Source organism: Accipiter gentilis, chromosome 11, assembly GCF_929443795.1.
Source record: "Accipiter gentilis chromosome 11, bAccGen1.1, whole genome shotgun sequence".
NCBI classification, from domain to species: Eukaryota; Metazoa; Chordata; class Aves; order Accipitriformes; family Accipitridae; genus Astur; species Astur gentilis.
The window spans coordinates 4,604,323-4,624,116 of NC_064890.1; the positions used below are offsets into that span (position 1 = coordinate 4,604,323).

Genomic DNA, 19,794 nt, shown 5'->3' on the forward strand with positions numbered 1-19,794 from the left:
TGGAAGACGTAAGGATCTGCAATCTCTGCATGGCTTGTGGAGGGTCAGAATAATCCCAGACATCAGCAGAACACCCACCACTTTTTCACTGCTGGGCTGCACTGTTTGAGCCCTGGGGATTTACAAAGCCCTTCACACGTAGCTGCCAAGATGTTGTCAGAGGTTTCAGGCTCTGAGCTACCATGGGAAGGAAAGAGCCCAGAGAGAGAATAAAAGGAAATGCACAGAGAAGGAAATAAAAGAGAGTTAGCTGATGAATCATGGCCATTGATGGAGAACAAAGACATCTTCACGTGGGAACAACCTCTGAAAGTAGAGAAAAAATATGTAGAGAAGGAAAGAAAAAGTAAGAAAGAAAGAAAGGCTGGCATGGCTTCTTTGTTAATTTTTTTAATATCTTACGTAAAGCTTTTGCTTTTCATTGAAATAATGACTCAGGGAGATGTTTGGATCAGTGATGCTGCACTTCACCTGGGATGTAGGTAGAATTTGGGTTACCTGATCTCAGAGCACCCACATTCCTACACTGCTTATCCTGTGCTATCATTCACTGCTCCTTCTCAGGGCTCCCAAAACACCCAGACACAACATTTGCTTGTGCCCACAGCTGAGGATACAATTGGTCTTTTCCAACCTCCGCTGCTTCACAGCCTACACATATTTTCCACATCTCAGGCAAAAGTCCTAACCACGAGGCTGCAATATAGCTACCCTCGCAGTGACAACTCTTTTACAATGTGTTTTTTTCAGAAGTGGCTCTGACTCCCTCAAAGAAGGTAATTTCTAATGCATGACGTTCCTGAGATAATCGCCTACAATTGCAGGAAAGATGGCTGTTCAGCCTCCCTCGAGGCAAAGCTCCTTGTCTTGGTTCGGCCAGGTCCCAGTCAGGGTGGGGGGACCTCCCAGTGTCTACACGCAAAATTGTTGTCATGGGGAAATTGTTCATTGCTGCTAGAATATGGCCCAAGAAAAAGTGGGAGTCATCAATCAAAAAGAAATGTAGAGACAACCAAGACATTTGCCTTCCAAGTGGCAGACACTCATGTTGTCACAATTTCCAGCTGGAATGACTTATTTTAGTTACACCATTGAGATCAATCTCTGGCTGCCAGCACCGCTTTTATTCATCTGGTAGATCGAAGCAAAACAAAAAACCCATCACCTACAGTTAGCTTTCATTATTTTGATGAGTCTCAAACTCATTGGCTTCAGGGATTGGAGTTTCTGCCAAAACCGCCTCTGCTCATTCATTAAAATTTAAGCCAACATTTCCAAACGTGGGTGCATGAGACAGAACAGCTGGATTCATTATTCTTACTACATCGCAAGTGATGCAGTTTCAAAAATGATTTCTATTCACTTTCCTAAATGCTTAGTTAGCTCTGACTGAGATGCTGATGGCTGCGCATTCTCAACTGACCTCGTTGTCATTGTCTTCAATAAAAAAAGGAAAAAGGGGTAGGACTGGTTAAATCTTTTCTCTCCAAGCGTGGTATCCAAAGAAATGCTGCAATGACTCCTGGGAATGAGCTATTTCTTCCTGTCCCCGATGTCTAGCTATTTCAATTTGCCTACATTTCCCAAGGCTCCAGATTCTAAACCTCTCTCTCCTTTCATGAGGAAGCGGGTCCCAAACCCTGACACATCACTGGTGTAGAAATTCCAAATAAAAATGTAAATTATAAACAAAATGTCAGCATTAACAGTCCTGCCACAAACTCACCATATCCTGCAGATATTTTTAATCAACTTTTCTGAGAAGTCTGAGTAAAAATGAAGACATGGCTAAATGATTTGGGCACTTCAGAAAATGTTTCCTTTCAGTCATCCAGAACACTAATTAGAACCAGAAACTTGCTGACACCCCAGAGATCATCTTAGCTTTATGTCATGGATATTGATCCCACGTTTACGCAGTCACCATCATTGGTCAATAAAGACTATAAACGGCTCCCACATGAGTACTAGTAATTAATAATAAGGAGAGTTTATATGAACCAAAGCTTGCATTTTAATGGGAGAGTGGATTGTAAACAAGCCATTCACTTTTAGCATTTGTTCTAATGTTCACACTACATGGCAAACATTGAAATAAGCTCATTTTGGTTTCAGCAAACACTGTTGCTTTAGTGAGCTTTCTCATTTGTTTGTGACAAGCTATTTGCTTCCTGCTTTTACAGAAAGCTGCAATGTAGTAACTAACTTTGCCATGAAAATGAGCTGGACTAGAGCTCCCCAGAAATTCAGTTCCTCCTTTTGGTCATGGGAAAGCAGACTGTGGCCTGATTTCTGCAGCCCTTCTTGCTCCCATCTTGTCTCTGTCCTTTTATATAGGTCTAAAGCACAATATACCCTCATACATGGAAAGCTTAAACTGGGTGCCTATGCTGGGTGCTGTATGAATGACTGAGTGTAATGCATCAAAGGGCTTGTTTTACTGTTAACTGAAATAGGACTGGATTCTCAAAAAGGTCTCAAAACTGCCTTTTCTACACTATCTCTTCCAAATAAAACAGCCAGACTCTGTAAAAAGGAAATCTGCATTGAAATGCAGTACCAGTAAGTATATCCAAGCAACAGTCTCTCGGTTACCATTAGTGCTTGCAGGGAAAGCAGAAAAGGTTTAGCATATTAGATACTGTACAGTAAAATTACCTGTATATTATGCCCTTGGAATGGAGGAACTGGAGCCCGCATATGATTTCAGCAGCATAAAACCTGGGGGACAGAAGGTGCAAGTTAGAATGGATGCAAGTTAGAATGGCGCTTTCAACTAGACCCGAAAAGATGGAAACTTTGTCTCCACAGAGGCCAAAATTTCCTTAAGTTCCCAGAAGGCTTGGGGTAACTGAGTCTTACAGGTAACTGATGGATGATGTGAGATTCCCAAAAAGCAAGCCACATGGCTAGCAAGCCAACTCCCACTTTGTGAAATGGTAGGGATTTGGAGCCTACTCTTCTTCAGGGATTTGGAAGCCACGCTGCATGGCTAGCTGCATTTTTTTTTTTTTTTTTTTATGTGACTGACTCTGAGGACATGTCCTTCAGTGCCCAAGGATGTCTCCAGATCAGGTGTGGAGCAAAAAAACCATCACCCAGCTCCTACTACCTACCCTGCCTCACCTCAAGATACGGTCCCTGTCGCAAAGAAGGCAGACCGGCTGGTATCCGTGCCTCTCCCTTATTTACATATTTAATGCAAATCAATAATTTACAGTGAGGTGCCAGACTGCAAACTGCAAATTACAGTTAATGCCTCAGACCTCAAAAGAGCAGCTATAATTTGCCATGTTCGGTAGCTGCTGCACAAAGAGTGGAGCCGTCCCGGCGAGGGGACAGGCAGGTGGGCATCTGGGTTTGGGGACCACAGACAGTCTCCTTGGCTTGTCAAACAGATCACTGCTCAGATTTATGCCTTGATTTTGAAATTTTCCCCAAGATATGAACTAGCTAGCAGCTCAGTGACCTTTCTCTGGAGTCTTTTCGAGTTTGAGATCTTTGTTCTCAACACAGTTCTGCCTAAAGGACACCACCACGTTCTGCTGGAAAGAGGCAGCATAAGGCTGAAGCACCATTCACAATGAGCGTGTTCTCCCAGAAAAGAATGTAACTGCAGGATCATAAGCCCCTCTGGTGTTGCACAGCTCTGCTCCCTCAGTCTTCAATGCGTCGGCCCTTAATTCTGAACATTTAAGTGCTTTCGAATAAATCATCAAATTAAACACTGATATAAATGAGGGTTTGCTGGTTTTTTTTTAAATTATTAAATAAAAATTAATTCCGATAGTAGTTTCAATATTGACTTTTAAAATACCTTTTACTCACAGAAGGATTAAAAGCACCTTTCATTTATTCTAATTCATCTATTTACTTTAATGAAAGTGAAATAAATTTTTAACTCCCTGATGGTGTATTAATTTTTAATTTAAATTTACCTTTTGCACTTTTGATAGGTTTTCTCTCTTCCCCCCCCTCCCCTGAACCTTAAAAGGAAAACCGGAAAATCTCATTACTTCTAACAAACAACAGCTTCACCTCTGATCACTGGACCAGGAACCTCAGCTTGTGCATGTCCTGCAGCTTGGCTACAGGCCACCCAGCGTTGTAAAGAACAAGACATTTGGTTCCACAGATGGCTGAAAATGCATCTGTGGGATTTCTTTGACGGCGGTAAATCTGGGGTGGAGGTTGGGTCCACAGTGTGGTTATTGGGGCCTCCAGTTATGGGCTGAGCAAGAACTCAATGAGTGCAACAAAGAGCGACCCCAGGGCTGCTGTAATCCACAGCAGACACCTGTAGGTTGCTTTAACATGACCCTCATCCGTGGTCCATGTAAATAAGATCTTAGGTGTGCTTGGGGCTGTTTATAGCCTGTGGAGGCACTTCCAGAGGTAAGGTCTCAGCTGGGTTGAATGGTCCCTCTGGAGTCTCTCTCTGTTTCAGGGACTTCAGTCCTGGGAAGGGGACTAATTCAGCAAGCAGGGCAGCTTAAGGGACAGCTTCTATCCAGCTCAGCTCTCGGCTCTGAACAAATGTTTGTGGGACTATGCTGAGGTTAGAGCAAAATACGGGAACCAGGTCACAGGCTAGAAGGAGGTCCCTGGTTTGCAGGCTAAAGGATAAGCCTGCAGGCAGAGGCAATGCTGACGAGGGTGTAGCAGCATCTGTAACGCTTCCAGACAGAAATAGCTTCCCTGGTTGACCAAGAATGCAAAGCAAGGTCACGTCTGACTGAAATCAGCTGTGTGGATGGGCTTTAAAAAGCCTTCTGTGGGAGGGGAAAGAGGACAGGGAGAGGAAGTGACTTGCTTCAAGTCCATCGTTGAGTTGGGCTGATGTCTGTTTTGTTCAGTTTGGAGAGAGCTGGGCTAGAGAGTGATTCTGCTTCCAGCACAGGCATTACCCCCACTTTGCTGTTGGGTAAGGTGCAGAGAGGTCAAATGATTTACCCAAGGTTTCCTCTACAGGACAGTAGCAGAGGTGGGAATAAAATCAAGATCTCTGGTGTCTGCAGCTGCTGCCTTTGCCTCTACCATGTGTGCGATCTGCAAGCCAAAAAGTAATAATAACATCTTACGTTGCTCTGGGAAGGTCGAACTTATGACAACTCTGTATATGGAACATGAGGTCTCCTCCATTGAGGTATTCCATCACAAAAAAGAGGTTTTCCTAGAAAATGAGACAAGGTGACAATAAGGGGTGGGGAAGCGTGAGATAAAAGTGAAAAAAAAACAACAACCAAACAAAAAAAACAAACCATAAACCAGCCCAGAAAGCACTCAAAAAGAGGAAGGAGAAGATTACAGTGAGGGTTTTGGCAAGAAAGCAGTTTCTTTTTCAGATTCCTCATTTCTCCTGTTTGTTTTCCAAGTCCATACTCACCCCCTCTGCCCTGATTTATAAAAACAGCATTAGCAAACATTGCAAATCCACTTAATAACCAGATGGTGCAATTGATTTTTACCAGCAGACCTCGAGGCTCAGTAGAAGGGGATAAGTAATTCTACAGTGCCTGCATAACAGAAGGACAGATGGACAAGCTTCCTGGGGGACTAGTGGAAGAGGCAGAAGTAAATCCCAGGTCTCCTCTGGTTCCCAGTGTATTATCCATCCAGTGGAGTGATCTCAAGCTGGTGTTACCTGCATTGCTGTACATCTTTTGTGAACGCACATGGGTCCGATCTTTCCAAGTTAGCAGAGACACTGGCCAGATGCTGCAACCTCTTCTAAGCACATGCTTGATTTTAAGCCTAGGAGCTGCTCTATTAAATAAGGTAGGACGTAACTTGCTAGGGGGAAGATTCATAAATTAGTCATATTTCTGGGTGCCCATTGAGTGCTTGCATGTCAGAGAAGACCAGAAAAAAGATCCAGTCTTTGTCCTCCGTTGCATGCAACCATCAGCCATTCTATGAAGGCAGTGGAAAACTCTCCTCCTGGTATGCAGGAAGATGGAGGGAATCTCTGTATTGAATAAAGAGCAGAACAGAGCATCCAAGTTTCCTTTCCAATTCTTGATGTACCACCAGGCCCCCCCAGAAGCTAGAGGCTGATTCATACCAATTCCTTCCACACTGAATTGCACCTACAAAACAGGACGGGCGCCTTTTTTTGCAAGAAGAGGATCTGTGCAATAAGTTATGCTCCCAGTTTAAACTTCTGTTTCAGGAATCTCGGCTTTTGTGCATAAATGCATGGATAAAATAAAATGGATGCAGTACTTTTTTTTTTTTTTTTCCTCAAAAGCCTCTCTCTGTTCTGTACACATCTGAAGTTAGTCACCTCCAGGCTATGTTAAAGTTTATGAATATCTTCCCTTTGTTGCGTATTGCCCATCAGTTTTTTTGGGGGAAGGGAAATAGAGTTCTTTTCACTTATATTTTTAACAGTCAAAGGCAGATTTTTATCCATAAGATCTAATGTAAGCATCTCTGGCATCAAGCCAAGATCTGGCTATTTAAAAAAAACAACACTGTTTGTTCCTTTCAGATAACAGCTGTCTGCTCTAATTTGTGCAATTTCTTTAGCCAGATCCTTTTAATTACAGTAGTTTTATTTAAATGGATGTCTGGCTGGAAACCCCACCTGTCACGCAACAAGCACGGGGCCAGATCTGGCCTCCCAGGGAAAGAATACAAATTTTGCCAATAAACCAAATGGGTGCAGGTTTTCAGTTTGAAGGTCTTGTATCTGTAGACATCTGTGCACATCAGTCAGTTTAAGCAAGAAGGCCAAATGGAGATGGGCAATTCAGTATAGAAATGCATAGATCTTGGAAGCAATGTGAGCTCAGGAGCCCGTTCGGGAAAACACTTGAACAGATGCTTTTTATGAAGGTACACAGGCATGTGATGAGGTTTAGTTAACAACAGACCAGCAGCCGCACGTATCACACTGCGACAGATGAAAACGCCTGGGTCTTCACATGGGCCACACTCAGCTTCATGGACTGGGAAGGAGAAAACCCCCGGGTTTCCCTGAAAAGTCCGCTGAGTTGGGCTACACCTTATCACACACCTTTAAGCATAACTTGAAGTCCACGTTTAGCAGTCATGCTCTGCTTGCTCGTGGATTTGAGCAACCATCTGATGGACCTGTTTAATTGAACTGGGGACTCTAACTTGAAACTGGGGACTTTGGCAGCATCCTTCTGCCATCTGAGGAAAGAAAAGGTGGACAACCCCTCAGATTAATTGGCATCCAAAGATCATTATATGCACTCAGTTGCTCAACTGCCTAAAGCTATGAAGCTGAAGACTACAAACTTGACTTAGGCATGATTAATACTGAAGTTCATTGTCTACCAGGTGCTACAGAGTGGTACAGAAATATTGTTGAAAAGAAAGATGGCATCACTCTGAGTTTTCTGCTCCAAGACTTGGAAGTTCCCCTTGCTTCTTACAAAGGTCAGTTGTCTGGAACAGCCCGTGGAGAAAAATTGCTTGAGATCAGCCCTAAGTACATAATTATGAGTAGCAAGATGTAACTAAGCAGTGCAAGCTGCAATGAATTATTGGAAACAGCTTCCAAGCCTGAGATCTACACAGCCACAGAACCCATTAAAAATGAGAAGTGGCAAAACCCGTGCTTGAAATCACTAAAAATTCAACAACGTGCTAGACATTAAAAGGTTAGAACGTCACAGAGGGCATGTTTGCAGACAGGCTCCAACCTACACTTCCTCTTGTCCTGGAAAAGTTATCTGATGGCTCCTGTCTGCTACTGCCAGGCTCTGAAGTCTGTCAGTAGCTGAAGCAGGCGAGAGTAGGTTAAGTGGGTATTTCTTAAGACGTGGCAGTTGGGATGGCATGACTTTGTCATGCCTTTATCCCCTGCAATGGTCCTAGCTCAGGGATGTTAAGCAAAAATCCAGGAATGCTGTTCCTCAGTGCCAAGACCTACAGAGCTCTGAAGGAGGCTTGGGAAGAGCCCCTCACCTTCACCCTACCCGTCTGCCCTGCAGACAGATGACAGACGACTTGCTGACCGCATGTGAGAGCATCCTCGGATAGCAAATGCTCGAGCCAAACTTCTGGTCAAGGGTCCAGACTCACACAACGGAACAAAACAAGTCTGGTCTCATGGCAGAGTTTGGGGTCATCTTTTACAACCACAGAGCTCAAGGAGGACTGTAAAGGCATTTCCTGCACTCAGCGATGGACACTGCCCCAGGATAGTTGGCACTAGTTGTCTTGAGGACATCCATATAATAGCCATTCCCTGCTTCTAGATCATCTTCCAGGGGCTTTCTCCATTGCAGCAGAGGGAACGTGACAAACCCCTCTGCGGGAGGATGAAATGCTGCTCCTACAGCAGACAGAAGTATAAACATGACGTTGTACAACACACAGTTAGACAGGTACAGGTATGCATCCTGCACACAAAATATCAGGGATCCCTAGCCAGGCCAATCCCGATTACTGCAAGAACTCGATTTCTTGCCCCATGAGTCCCTCAGTGCCTGGGCTGAGCTGAGCTCCTCTCTGCAGAAGTACCTGCTCCCTCTGCCTCTCCAGGACATGGCAGGGATGGGGTTAAACCAACCTGCTTCTGTTCTGCCTGCAACTGCTGTGAGAATGAATAGTCACTATCAGAGATGCTTTCAACTTTATAAACAATGAGTATAAAGCAGGCAGTATTTAAATTGATCTTTTGAAGGTACATCCTATAACAGGCTCTTAAAATTCTCAAACCAGCTGGAAGCCCTCCAGAGCACTTTTTTGCAGACATTTTCAGATTTTGTTTTCTTCGCATTTGAAAGCACTTGCATACATACAAATACACAATTTAACACCATTTACTGAAGAGCAAAAATTCTTCTTCCCAGGGCTTCCAGGAGGATGAATATCAGAATAATTAATGCTGCAGGATAGTATGGCTTTACCCTTATTTAGAGCAATTACCCTAAAAAATATCTGCAGGTGGAGAAGGCTCCTCAATGCAGATTAAGTGACCTAACCCTACTGCACACCCATTGAATTAGGTTGGCCCTTGCCAAGTGAAAGGTTTAACGTCATGCAATTCCTGCAGCTGATTCTTGTCTCACAAAATGTGAGACAAAACTCGGTCCAGTCTGAGTGCTCATCCATGCTTCAGATCTATTTTATTTCATGGGACAGATGGGGCCAAAGGCCTCTCAGCCCTTCTCCACCACACCACCCACTGAGTGTTGCAGTCCCATCACAGCATCCCATCCAGTGGGAAAGCAAGGAACGCACACGCTCCTCACTGTGTCCGCTCCCATGAGGAACAGCTAACCCAGGATCACTCCTTGCTAGTAGGTGACCATACGAGGTATTAATGTTGCTATTTGCACCATCTGGGGATGAGCAAAGCCTGTTTGTTACAGATAAAGCAAGCCCCGGTTTAATTTTGTTCTCTGGTTTAAAGACTTTTTTTTTTTTCCCCTCTTGTGTAATTTCAGTTTATCTTCTGGAGATGGCAGCATTTCTTACAGCTGTCAAATAATTCAGTCCAGTCCCCGATCTCACGCTTTATTTTTCGTTCTAATCTTTGCACTGTCAGCATTTTTGACTGCATGTTAAACTGCTCATTTGGGATGCTTAGCTTTGTGTGCCCGTCTGCTTGGTACAAAGCGTATGAATATATTTGTACACATGTATAAAAATACTTATGTATACATAAAAGTGTAGACATGGCTGTCAATAGCTCATTTCACTTGAGTTCTGAGGTCCTAGGAGCCTTCCTCACAGCTCAGAGCAGACAGTGGTAAACTCACAGCGGTGAACTGAGTTACTGTCAGCCCCAGAAAGTGGCTTCCCCTACCAGTATTGGGTGGGATCTTGGAAAAAGACTAATTTTCTCAAGGCTGGATAAAAACTTCTGTAAATATTAGAGGATAAAAAAAAATGCCAGACCAAAAACTAAACAAAAAGTGGTCAACCTTATGAAGCCTAAATATTGTATCAGCTGAAAAATAGGGGAAAACCTGATATTTTTAATTTAAGAAGTCAACTTTTTTTTCAGGCCAAAGAACTGAGCAGCTACACTTCAGACTTCTAGAAATCCCAGGCAAAGCTGAATGCATTTTGACTTGATTTTTCTCAGAGCTGGACAACAGAAAAGCAAATTAGAATATGTGTATTGAATATGTCGATCATCTATCATTTAAAAAAACATGCTTGTGAGCTGGGCCTCTATTTTCCTCGCCAATACCCTCCACCTGTTCACACCACATGGGCTGACACCACCTAGAAATGTCTTGTAAAGACTTCATATTTTTGATGTTATAATTACAGCTGCTCACACCTTCTCTGGCAGAACCTTGTTGAAATCCCAAAGCTCTGCTGAGACTCTGCTATTTCTACTGAACCATGTTGAAATTTTGGCCAGGACTGAATGAGACCTTGCCAGTTTTCCTGCCTGCTGGTTGCAAGAGGCAAAATCCTCAAAGCCTCCCTAAACTTCCCAATTCTTCCCCAACTTTCCCATCAGCTGGTTCAAATTTGGCCAAGTAGCTTTGAATCAGATGTTTCCAAGCTGATGTATCCCCCCAAAAACACTAGGAGGATGGAGACTTAGAAACCTTGTAGCTTCAAAATTGTGTTTCCCAAATGGCTGAACACTAAGGCATGGGATGGTTTGTACAAGGGAAAAAGATGGTTTGTACAAGGGAAAAAGATGGTTTATACAAGGGAAAAATCACTACATTGCCCTGTACTGTCTTCTTTAGCCTTCCTTCCTGGTCAACGCCAAAATTTGGATGCTCATTTTGTGACCAGCGCACTGTGTTTGGTTTAGTCCGCCCAGTACTTTGTTGTGCTTTGGTGGTTCAGCAGTGCTGGAAGTCAAGGCTTGCAACCTCGCTGCCCTGCAGGATGACTTCTCCTGCAATGCACAGGCACCCTGCAGCCGTGCTGTGGTCAGAGAGGATCTGCATTGCCTGGGGAGGGCATGTGGGCCTGATCCAGGGCTGCTCAGAAGGTCCTTGGCACAATCAGGCAGTGGAGCCGAACATCAAACGGGTGTGGGACGCACATGTCCCAACCCACACGCTCTGATTCAGGTCAAATAATTCAGCCCTGTCCCTCTGACAGCAAGGCAAAGATAGATGAAAACTGAAATTGCCCTTCAAAAATATTTTGCAGGAATTGCAGTTCCCTCGGAGGAGATATTTTAATGAGAAATTTCCTGAAAATACTCGTGGAAAAAACCTCAGGGCCTAAGAATTTTTCAATTAGGATCACACTCCTTATTTACAATACTTTTTTCCTTCGTGCCAATGTAAGAGATTTCTGAAGTCAGTATTAAGCACATTAAAATAACAGAACATGTGAAAATGGCTCACCACCAGGACTTTGAAAAGATAGAATACATTAGTAAAGCAGAGAAAAAAGTCACTGTAACATTTGCTTTTAAATTGCAATAAAGATTACTTCTCTTTTGAGTTGAGATAGTCTTCTGTGTTGCTATTTTGTGCCACAAGCCAAAATGCCTCAAGACTTAATTTGAATTTAGGTTAAAGGTGTGAATAAAAACTTGGTCAATGAAGCAAAGAAACAGAAACAAAAATGACTTTTGAAAAGGCAAAGCCTATTTTTATCACAGAAGATCAGTGAAATGCAAAAAGAAGAATAAAACATAAGTGCTCGGATGCTAGTCACTGTTTTGGCATTACTGATTTTGGGTTTTCATGGAATTATAAACATGTTTTTCCTCCTCTTTAACATAACAGTGTCCCTTTAACCATAATACAACAGAAAAGCTCTCTGAGCTTGTTGTTAAAATTCACACCATATAATTATGTCAGCTGAATATCTGGATACAAAGATTACTGCAGTAAAATAAAACAGTCAAGTTCAAAAACAGATTGGGAAAAAAACTCCATGTGCTTGAATTTATGCTCATGTAGCAACACATGACAAGTATTCTGAGTTTCGAAAGCACTGATTGTTCAGCCTCCGCAGGAATAAAAAGGAGCATTAGGGGCCTGGTGCCTACAAAAACCTGTCTGAAGGGCTGTCAAGCTTTATATATTTCAGCATTCACTGATTACCTGGGTTGAGGCCAGGAAGAAACTCATCCCAGAGCTCAGAGAACTGTCAACAGATTATATGACTTTTTTTTCCCTCTGGAGACATGGGGACTAGTGAGGTTCTTGTTTCAGTGTAGGAATATTCCTGGTTTTACTGTCCTCTGCAGAGGCACTCAGTACCTGAAGCAGCTCAGAAACCTCAGGATTCAAAGCATCAGGGATTCAGAACATATTGGCACATGCATTTCTGTTTGAAACTACTTATCTATCCAGTGAAACCTCAAAAAAAAAAAAATTCAATTTTTCAATTGAAAATTCAAATTGTCAATATTAAAGTCCAGAGAGGGACTACACAGCAGTGCCCTGGCTTCTAAAGTGATTGCTCCAAAAGATATTATGACTGAACCATGCTGTCCTTTGAGCTGTGAAAGACTGCCCAAGGCATGTCACAGCTTTCCTGCTCTGAATGACTTTCACGTGTTGCGTGATTGCTGTTTGGCTTCCAAAGGTCAGAAGAGAAAAACATAAGCTAGAAATCAATCACAGCCCAGAGCGGCTTTGGCCTGGGCAGCCACATTCCGTCTTCTCTGTCTGGGAACTTGCGGGCAAAATGGAGAGACCAAATAACATTAAAGTGGCAATGTTGACTTGGGATGAGATGGATGGAGATGCTTTCTGTACGTCAGGAGAACAATACTATGATGCCACCCATAAGAGAGTGTAGGAAAAGGTTGCTAGGATTTTTGTGTGTGGCACCCATGGTTTTTGCAGGCACTCATTGCTTTTCTATCCTGCAGGTTTTCCTTGCCTCAGCCACAGCTGGAAGCACAGTCCCCCCACTAAATGACCAGTAAATCCAGTCTGGCTCCTGACATGGTTCCATTTGGTCTGTTCATCTTTTTGTCGTCGTCTCATGAGGGAAGCAGACACTTGTATCCGTGCACTGCCTGAAACCAGAGCTGCAGACTGCCACTGCCGGATCCATCCTGAACCTGACCTAGACCAGGGTTGGACCAGGCTGGACCACAGACAAGGCGGTTCTGCTGCTGTATGCAAGTCAACCGCTGGCATCAGTCAACCTGCCCTTGGGCACCTGGACTTACAGAGAACACAAGCAGCTCTCCCTGAAGCATAAGCTCCCTCATAGAGCTGACCGTTGTGAAAATTTTGTCATTTTAATTAAGTCTTGATTTTCTTTGCTTTTGGAGTTGGGTCACTTCTATTTCCCTCTGAAAACTAGCCCCCAAAAAAGAGAATTAACCTTTTCCTCTCCAGGCAAGGATCCATCCCCAGGACGCGCTGTCCTAACTGACAGTCCCGAAGGGGTTAAACATGAATGCCTGGGCTCAGTGTCACATTGCCTACGGCAGTTCCCAAACGTTCCCTGTTATAAATTTAATCTGTCTTTAAACAGGTGCTACATCCCACGGGCGACTGGGATATACTGCAGAGGGTTATATTTGTTTCTCCTGACCCTGCAGAAGCAGTGAGCCTCTTGCTGAGCAGGCCCTAACCTCACACCCAGCAGTGTTTTGTGTCATTAAATTCTGGGACTGAGCAGGGACTGGGAGCATCCTAACAAAACCCTGAACAAGCAGCCTTGAGAGAGTGATGTTGCTCTGAATTTGAGCTCAGGGATAGCAGGAATCTCTCAGGAGTGGTTTGAGTAGGTCAGACAGACAAGACAATCTCTCAAATTTCCTTCCATCATTTTTTTTTCCTATGCCTTGTGTGTGCTTTAGTGTTAAGATGATTGGTTGTGGCTGGAGAAAAGGCTCTGGAAAGTTAATCAGTCGGTGATTTGTTGCCATGTAGGTCCTTGAAGATTTATACATTACTTAAATGTCACTTCAGTTTTGGACTGGAGTCCTAAGCAGGGTTTCGGGTGAAGATGCTTTGTGCTGCGCCTCTGAACTGCAGCCTTCACCACCAGTGGTCCTGCATGAATTAGGAAGAGTGATGCAATTTAACAGTAACTGGGGGGAAAAGAAGATTCCTAAAGTGAATGAGAGCATGGTTATTCTTTATAGAGTTTTTTGAGTTAGCCCTGATCTAGGCTAGTCGCTACAGCATAAAGGTACTGCTTCATGGTCCAAGAGGTTCAGATAACACCACTATGGGCACATCTGCACGCTGGCTGTGGATGTGGCCTTTGCACACCCTCAGCCCAGGGTACCAGGACACACATTTTAATAGCGTGTCTCTGCGTAGCCACCACAATCACTCTTGGATGCCATAATCCTCAAATGCACCCCCCAGGTTAATGTGGGGAAGGTAGATGAAGTTTCTGGAGCCACTTCCCAAGTGGTCAACGTGAAGATCCCTTCCCTTAGCACTACTCCATGTCCAAACTATTCCCTAACATCTAGCAGGCTTAAGTACTTCACCGAGTATCCATATCTCAGCAAAGCCTGCTCAGCCCCTGGAGGAAGGTGACAAATCCTTGTCTTACCTTGGTCTGGAACGTACAGAAGACGTGAGTCAGGAATGGGTGCTCCCAAGCTAAGGAGAGGACTCTCTTCTCCACCATTGTACATTCAACGTCATCATCCATCAGCACCACATCCTTCTTCAGGGCTTTCACAGCAAAATACTGGTCTGTGCTCTTCAGCTCGGCGAGGAACACCTAGGGTGGAAACAGCTGCTCAGAAAGAGGGATGCTCTTCTCTCAGAGCTGGCAACACAGCCACGTGAGGATGGGAGCTGAGCTCTGGGGAATTCACTAGGGTAGACCTCGAAAAAGCTGATGTTTAAGGCCCAATTCTGCCATTAAGACTTTGTAGACTTCGAGTTTGCTCCCCACAACCAGAATAGTTTTATGAAGCTGAACCCCAGGGAAGGATGAGAAGGTCTTGATGCTTACAAGAGCAGGGGCTACTTGCCTGCGTGGACAGGACATGTCAGAGAGCCAAATACTTCGGATAACAGAAACCATCTTTATGCAAATGCTCATGAGATACATTTCCTGTTTTCTGCCTTCAAATAACAAAACATAGCATATTGCTTTGTCAACATGTGAAATGCAAATGCCCTGCAGCAGATCCTCAGCAGGTGTAAGACCATGTCCACCGGTAGTCAGACTGATCTATATCCAATGAGACTTTCTCCCCTTTCTCCCAGTTAGCGGGAGGCCTGAGCAAACAGGCTGGGTCCCCTGTGCTTCTGCAGGACTTCTTCTTTGAGAATAGCAAAACACATCCCAGAGGAGTTAGGACCTCTGTCTGTTTTTATGGGCAGGGAAAATGAGACATGGAGCAGCAGAGAAGGGTTTTCTAGAGACCACAGGGCAAAGAAGTCTCTGCTGGAAGGCACTGCCAGTCCCGACGTTTACGCTAACAGCCTGTCGACAGTGTTTCCCATAGACTGAATAAACACGTAAGATTCATCAAAGAGGTCTTTGAAGTTCTCTACCAGACACTATTTACTGAGTAAGCTCAGACATGTTTTAGCCCTGACAAAAGTTTTATTTACCCTTTTGGCTACTGCTGCATTTCACTTTGTGGCACTAGACAGAGAGTAGAGCCTAGAGCCTCCCTCTGTCTCTGCAGTGAATGACCAGAAATGCTAACAGTGCTGATGCTGCAGGCACCCTTTTTACCCCCGTTTTTGTGCAGGGCACTGTTCTTTTGGGGAAACTGGGGAACGCAGTACATTTGTGACTTGTGCTGTGACTTCCAAGGTGCAGGTAGGCAATGCTAGACATCATGTAGAGGGGGCTTCTCCATGGGTCTGGCCCTCAACCTCCCTGGTCCATGCAGAGCTGGAGAGACCCCTCAGGCACTGAGATCTGCACACCCCGTCCCCTCTATGGGGAAGTGAATCTCGCTCCAAACAAGTAAAGGCACCAGGAGCAACACCTACACAGGAAACTTGTGGGTGATGTTTGTTGCAGAAGGGCATGAAATAGCCCATTCTCTGCACACCCACATGGTGCACCGCAGAATGATGCAGATGCTCGCAGGCTTGGAGAGTCCGTGTTAACACAGATCGCTGAAGCACGGCACAGAATCTGCTTCAGTGGAGGTATTCAAGACTTGACTAGACAAACCCCTGAGCAACCTCATCTGATTAGACCTGTTTTGAGCAGCAGATTGGATTAGATGACCTCCAGAGGTCCCTTCCTTCCAACATAAATGTTTCTGTGACATCTATGCTCTTAAGTCCGGGTTAGTCTGGGCTGTGGCATTTGGGTTATTCTGGCTTAGCTCTAACTCAGATGTCTCAGCTCCGCTTCCCATGCAAACTGTAGACATGCCAAGTATTTGCAAGTATGGAAAGCCAACACAGCAAATATTTCACCAGTTTAAGAACTGGCTGCAGCAATTGCTTCAGCTCACTTAGCAGGCAAAAAGCAGCCCTTCTTTAAGCCACAGTTTCCACCTTGGAAAGACGTGGGATCTGAGCAATGCTATGCATAACGATACTCATTCTCCTTATTGGCTGTGAAAATACAATGGTGAGTTCCTCTGAAATTGCTTCATGCAGCTCTGCGCTGGCACCGAGTAACATGAGTCCCCCATGTTCCAGGGGACATCTGCAAGAAGGAGGAACAATCCGCAATTCGTCAAGATTAATGAATCCACTGAAAACAGGTGGTTCTTGTTTCAAAAGCACAAATTCTTGGCTGTTGCAAAATTTGCTTTATGCTCCAGCACAGATAGGAGCTGGGAAAGAGCAGTTAGCGTTCCCAGCTGGGGACCTGCTGCTCTGGAGAGGGGAGGTGATCCACACTCAACTTTTCAGCTAATGCTTCCGCCTCCCTCCGAGCTTGCTCAGCTAAGTTGGCAGGAGTAGCTCCACAAAGGGGAACAGCACAGAGATCTTTCCCACCAGCTCTCTGTGGACAACCAGGCCCCGTCAACCTGCACAGAAGGGGAAGTTGCAGCTTTCCTTGGCTGCTTTCCTCTCCTGCCACGAGCACTCATGAGACAGCCAACTAACGGCGCAGAGGGAAGGGCAAGGAAGATCTTTGTCTTAGGTAACGAGAAGACCGACTTCAAGACTCAGCCACACCAGAGCAAGGCTTCTTGGAGGGCTTGGAGATGTTTTTCCTAAGTGGCCTTCAATCCACATGCTATTTGGTGCCATAATAAGCAATAAGCAGAACTATGCAGTGGTGTCTAGTCCCATGATGCTTACCTTGCCAAAACTGCCCTTCCCCAACATCTTGTGCAGGACAAAGTCTTCAATGGTCAGTTTTAGCTGCACTTGGTGCTCTTCCCGCTCCTGGGGTTGGTCTCCCAAGTCCGACTCTATTAGAGCCTCCCCCTTCACTGTGCCCTCCACCGGAGTCTCCCAGGAGATGCCCTGTGGCTCTGCAACACACATCAAAGGATTCAAATAAACCCCTGGGAATGAGCAGAAAATGCCCAGAACACTTACAGGTATTGTGTCTAGAGTTTTAAAAGGGTATTTCAAATAAATGGAAATGTGGTGGCCACATCTACTATGTAGATTCATTCTGCTCTCACATTGCTTTCTTGCCAGAGGAAATTTTACTCCAGTATAACTCCACCTTCTTCAGTGGCATTACTCCCACTTTATAAACTCCTTCATCTGTCTTTCTGTTTTATGGCAACAAAACATGACCAAACCCTTCATTTCTGGCCACTTGTGTTCTTCATTCCTTCTTGCTGGTTGCCGTTATGATGTGATCCCATTTTTTTGAGGCCTTCTCAAGACCCTTGGCAAAGCTAGCATGGGAAAAGATGGGACACCATTTTCATATTGGGTCCCTGCTCTGGATGTGAAACTCTGAGAGAGTACTCCAGCTGCTCTGGAGTGGAAGTACTCAGAGTTTCTTCAATACTCCATTCACTTGGATGTATGTGAAATTAAGAGATTCTGTCCCTTACTGGATTTATCCCATGTACTCAAGTGCACATTTGCTGTACTGTCCTAAATTGCTGAACAGCAAGAACACTACTCAGCTGACAAACAGACTCACAGGTAAACCAGATTTGAAACCATTTGAGGCTTTACTGATTCACATCAGCAGAGCCAGTTCTACTTGTAGAAAAGAAAGAAAATAAGCTCAAATGGGGACATCATTTATTTCCCCTTGGGGGCCAAAGGGCACTGTCCCCTTAGCTCAGGTGGTACCAAAACCAGCCTTTGAGGCTCAGTAGCCTGGTGCTGCACAGTATCAAACTGGTATAATGTGGCTCTGCTGTGCTTTAACTGGTGCCTTCTGACATTTTGCTCTAGGTCCAGTTTCCAGGATATGATCCCCACACAGAGCAGTATTAACTTGCATTGAGAAAGTAGATGATGGTGGGCCTGGGCTCTCAGCCTAACCCTTGGTTAGTGCTGGACCTGAGGACCCATTGTCTCAGTCCTTGCGAGGTTTAAGTACTGATTCACTTGTACTCTTCTTTTTCTCCCTCCCCTTTCTGGCAGATGCATTTTAAAGCTCGTGGGAGGCAAAGAACCATTGTGTCAGTGCCATCAGAGGCCTGCTGCAGTTACAGTACAGTGCTTGGAGGGGCACCACGATCCTGAAATGATCTTTTACGTGGGCCACGTAGGTCTAAAGAAAGATGGTGATGTTTTTGTTCCTAATATCCAGAGTTCTGTGACTCAAGCACAAAGCAGACAAACAAGGCATCTCCCCAGGAGACTAATTTTTGTTTTAGGTCACTGAGCCCCTGGTAGCTTTGTCCAAGGTCTGTTAATCAACAGTGCTCCCTGATCTCTCATTCACCCTCCTAAATTCCTGCCCTTGTAGCACAGAAGGCTGTGACACCTAGATCAGCTCCTGTGTGAATGAAGTGGGGAAGTGTCAATGATTTTCAAAGGTACTGGATGTCAACCCCACCCAAAAATACGAAATCAGAAAGAGAATTAGCCATAGTGATCACAAGGACTCCCAATCTCCTGTTCAGATCTTGGTTTCTCTTTAAAGTTCTCACATTTTACAGTCTATGAGTCCCCAGAAGGGAATAAACATATTATTGCCAGTGGAGGTGTGAGGTATGCTCAAGTACAGAGTCAGAAAGAGAGTTTAAGGGTTAGCTGAATGAGTGGCAGTTGGTGTCTCATGTCACCAGCGGTTGGAATGGCAGGGGGGAAATGCAGGTTTATAGAGAAGAAAGGAACCAGGTTGGGATCCAGGGTATCTGCCACATCCAAGTGATGTGGCTGGGAAGAGTTGTTGATAACCTGGGATGAGAAAAGGTATGTCTTGCTGGCAAGATGCAGGAAAGATTCACTGGCTAATAAATTCCCCACCCTCGTCACCTAACCACGTACAAACCAAAAAAATTAACAAAGCCTGCCGCCCCATCTCACTAGGGGAAACTACCTTTTTTTCCTGTTGTAGATGCTGGCAATGCCTGAAGTGGTGTTACCTCCTTCGCTGGAACTGGGAAGCCAATTTCAAGAGGTCCATCCCTGGAGATCTGTTCAGTGTCACGCTGACAGCGAGCCTGGGTTACAGAAAACAGCAAATGACTTTTGAGCCAAATATCATGTTCTGAGTTTATGGACACTGAGGCTTCTTAAGTGTGACTGTCACACAAGCCAAGATCTAGAAGAGGTCTTTGCTTATGAGAAAAGCATCTCTGTACCTAACATCTAGGGGTTTGGTAACCTAGAGGAACCCACAGCCTTCAGCAAGGTTTCTTATGAGATGTGAGTGGATGTTAACAGGTATTTGTACTGCCAAAATAGAGATGCCCTATTTTGCACAGGGGTCTGAGTCTCTGACTATCCACGCAGAGGGCATTTTAATTAAAAACATCCTTTTTAATAGTTCTCTTTGAAGAGAAATCTGGAGAAATACCAACAAAAAACT

The 19,794-nt window shown here is 44.6% G+C and overlaps 1 protein-coding gene across 3 annotated transcripts in view; it reads right to left on the reverse strand.

Annotated features, from left to right (window-relative positions):
* Window positions 1-19,794, reverse strand: part of PRKCQ (protein kinase C theta) — a 64,417-nt gene that overhangs the window by 11,319 nt on the left and 33,304 nt on the right. For all 3 annotated transcript variants that reach the window (XM_049814154.1, XM_049814153.1, XM_049814155.1), the window contains 5 exons: window positions 19,303-19,426; window positions 17,139-17,314; window positions 14,452-14,625; window positions 5,082-5,173; window positions 2,659-2,721 (listed from right to left, as the gene is read on the reverse strand). In XM_049814154.1, coding sequence (XP_049670111.1) covers window positions 2,659-2,721; window positions 5,082-5,173; window positions 14,452-14,625; window positions 17,139-17,314; window positions 19,303-19,426 — 629 coding nt within the window. The remainder of the gene's footprint in view (window positions 1-2,658; window positions 2,722-5,081; window positions 5,174-14,451; window positions 14,626-17,138; window positions 17,315-19,302; window positions 19,427-19,794) is intronic.